Raw genomic sequence first — 3,336 nt, 5'->3', positions numbered from 1 at the left:
GCTCTTTTTCCTTTGTCAGCATCATGGTCTAAAATATCCATAATATCCCGATATTTCCATCGAAATTTCCGTGTTTTTGGACTACCGATATTTTTTTTGATTACCGATATTTCTAATATCATCGATATTTTAGACCTTGCTAAGTCACTCTTGTATCTTACCATGCAATGTATAAAGTGTAAAATATTGTACTAATTCATTATATATAAATGATTATGGTGTGTTTAAACTTCTTTCATTAATTACAACATATTTTCTACACTCACAATGTTTGTCAGCTCGCTATATAATCAACTTAAATCAGTTATATCTATCATGCAATGCATTTCCTACCAATTGTTTTGTGATAAACTAGTAGATAATTGACTAAATAAACATCCTGCAAAGTTGCAATAAAAATTTCCAAGTTTTTCTTACAATTTCCGTGGTTTTTATTCAATTTTTATCGATATCGATAATATCCCGATATTTCCATCGAAATTTCCGTGTTTTTGGACTACCGATATTTCCGATATCATCGATATTTTACAGCATGCACCAAGTTTACGATGCCATAAATCTTATTCCTCCTGATTCTTGCTTCCTCTTGAGCACAAATGGAGATCAACTCATCAGTGCCCACTTCTCCTTCTATGTGTCGTAGATGTCTTCAATTGATCAAATTTTGGAGGTAGAGAATTGAGCGCCATGCAAACAATGAAGGCATCATCAACTGGAACTTCCAAATCTTTTAGCTTTGCAACAATCTCCACCAGCTTGAGAATATGCTCCCCCACACTCTTATTCTCATCAAGTTTGAGAATGGTGAGTGTAGTCATCAAATCATCCATTTTTGCCTTCTCCAACCCTCTAAACTTGGCTCCTACTGCATCTAGAAAGTCTTTCGCTTGGTCACAAGCTGTGATTTCACCCATGACTGTCTCACCCATTGTTCTTTTCATCACCATCAAGGACATTCTGTTGGCTTTCTCCCATTTCTCAAGCCTTTGATCAATAGTTGATTTTTCATCCAGTGGTGTTGGTTCATCCTCTCTTAAAGCCAAATCGAGATCCATCAGTCCCAGCAAGATCTCAATGTCTTGCTTCCATTTCGTGAAATTCCCTCCATTCAAAGGTTTAATAGAGGATAGGTTCATAGCCAAAGTATTCACTAAATAAGACATGTAAACATTAAAATCGTTCAAACGCATGCTTATATCATACCTTTAGGTAAAACTATAAGCATCCATTCATTCTTTATTGTACACCCGCCATTACAGGATCTTTTCACGCAATTATATCAAGTCTTTGGACAAGTATATGGCTTGATCAATATGATGTTATACACTGATCAAAACTTCAACAATTCATACATTTTTTCTTCGGGCAAGAATGTTGACATTCAATAAGTTTTCATCACCTATGCATATAAAATCAAGAAAACAATTAAAAGAACATGAAATGCATGATCTCACAACAACATTGTATGAGAAACACAAATATGATTAGGAGCAATAAAAACACTAATTAGACAAGAAATAGAAAACAATAGATAAATAGGTAATTAGAAATAACAATATACGGAGGCACGACACACTCTTAGAGGATTGCGAACTGGCAAGAAAGTCATCCAGAAGGCATCCTGACACGTTATCTTTTAGGATAAACTATATCACCACTCTTATTCAAGACCACACCTACTTTATGTCACTTTAGAGTAAGGACTGAACATCCTGGTGGATATCCACTCTGGAGTTTGTGGCAATCATTCCGCCGGACAAAAACTAGAACAAAAAGCCCACTTACCTGGGTATTACTAGCCTTCGATGGTCAGGGACTCTAGGGGCTGCACTTTGAGATGTGGGAAGTGCCAAAGTCACTCCCATGACTCACCAACTAGCGAAAGAGATGAATCTGATGGCTAGCACATGGCATTTCGTGCAATGGGGACTCAATCTCATTGGACCTTTCAAACAAGCCAAAGGCGACAAAGAATATCTAGTGGTCGCAATGGATTACTTCACTAAGTGGATTGAGGTGGAGCCACTTTCCCTTATCACCAACGTGGCCATAAAAGCCTTCGTATGGAAAAGCATCATTTGTATGTTTAGGGTCCCTTACACTATCATCTCTGACAATGGGCTCCAATTTACTAGCTCTGTCGTAACAGACATGTATAAGGAATTGGGCATCCACCATCTCACCTTCATTCCTCGATATCCCTAAGGTAATGGGCAGGTTGAAGCCTCTAACAAGACCATTCTCAACTGCCTAAAGAAAATGCTTGAAGCAAATAAGAGTGCATGGGCAGTGGAAATACCCGGAGTCCTCTGGGCTTACAGAATCACAGCTCAAAATGCCAACTGTGGAGCGAACTAAGTTGAAAAATGCGTATATCATTAAAAGGGAATTGGGTTTTCTTGATGACTGAAGAGAAATGGCTCAGATCCGCCTATCAACATTAAGTATGATCATAATATAACAAGGGAGTCAAACCATGAAGGTTCCAAGTCAGAGACCTGGTCTTACAAGAAGTGTTTCAAAACACACAGATCCCAGGTGAAAGAAAGTTAGGTGCGAATTGGGAAGATCTTTACCACATTGTCGGAGTGAGAGGCAAACCAACCTATAACCTTGCTACTCTAAACGGATCACCCATACAGAAACTCTATAATATCTCCAACCTGAAATGCTATTACTAAGAAGATCCCCTCTTTTGTATGAACTCGCACAGCTACGGCGTGCATTCCGGACCAGTCTGTAATAATAGCGTGTACTCCCTGCCAGCCTTAGAGCTTGTGTAATTGCGACTTAGCTACGGCAGGTCACTAAGATGGTACATACGTGATCCTAAAAAACTTTGTCTAACATATATGTTAAGTTTTATTAAGAAAATGTGTTTTAACTCACATACTCCCCTAAGGAAAGCAGGTTGGATCCCTGCTAAGGTTCAAAATTTCCTAAGGCTGGTAATCACCAACGGGGATGATTCATTCACAACCTTGGTGAATGCACTCCTTATGGGGTATTTGGTGGACACATCTATATATAGAAGGAATTTCTCCTACATTAGGCGAATGTGGTTGGACCCAACCTAGTTGTGCATGTTGTTTGTACCATACTTGACCAACCCCGAAATTACTAAGCACTGGTCAACATTATACCACCAAGGACCCACAAGAGTCTCCCTCCAACCAGAAGGCCAATCACAACGCGACAGATGTCAACATCAGAGGCCATCATAACACAATACGTGTCGACATCAGAGGCCAATCACAGCACGACACGTGTCAATGTCAGAATGAAACTAGAAGCTCTCTTCTATAAATAGAGATCATTCTCTCACAATATTTCCTA

The 3,336-nt window shown here is 39.0% G+C and overlaps 1 protein-coding gene across 1 annotated transcript; it reads right to left on the bottom strand.

Annotated features, from left to right (window-relative positions):
- Positions 1 to 611: 611 nt before the first annotated feature.
- LOC126595426 (uncharacterized) lies at positions 612 to 1,190 on the bottom strand. Its single transcript, XM_050261729.1, has one exon. It carries the CDS (start codon positions 1,188 to 1,190, stop codon positions 612 to 614), a length of 579 nt encoding a protein of 192 aa, XP_050117686.1.
- Between the last annotated feature and the right edge of the window lie 2,146 nt (positions 1,191 to 3,336).

The sequence above is a fragment of the Malus sylvestris genome, chromosome 13 (assembly GCF_916048215.2).
Source record: "Malus sylvestris chromosome 13, drMalSylv7.2, whole genome shotgun sequence".
Lineage (NCBI taxonomy): Eukaryota > Viridiplantae > Streptophyta > Magnoliopsida > Rosales > Rosaceae > Malus > Malus sylvestris.
The sequence above is the reverse complement of the archived record's forward strand: the minus strand, read 5'-3'. Positions and strand labels throughout refer to the sequence as shown.

Excerpts from the sequence above, each read along its gene's own strand:
- LOC126595426 (XM_050261729.1), bottom strand. The coding sequence starts at position 1,190 with ATGCGTTTGAACGATTTTAATGTTTACATGTCTTATTTAGTGAATACT.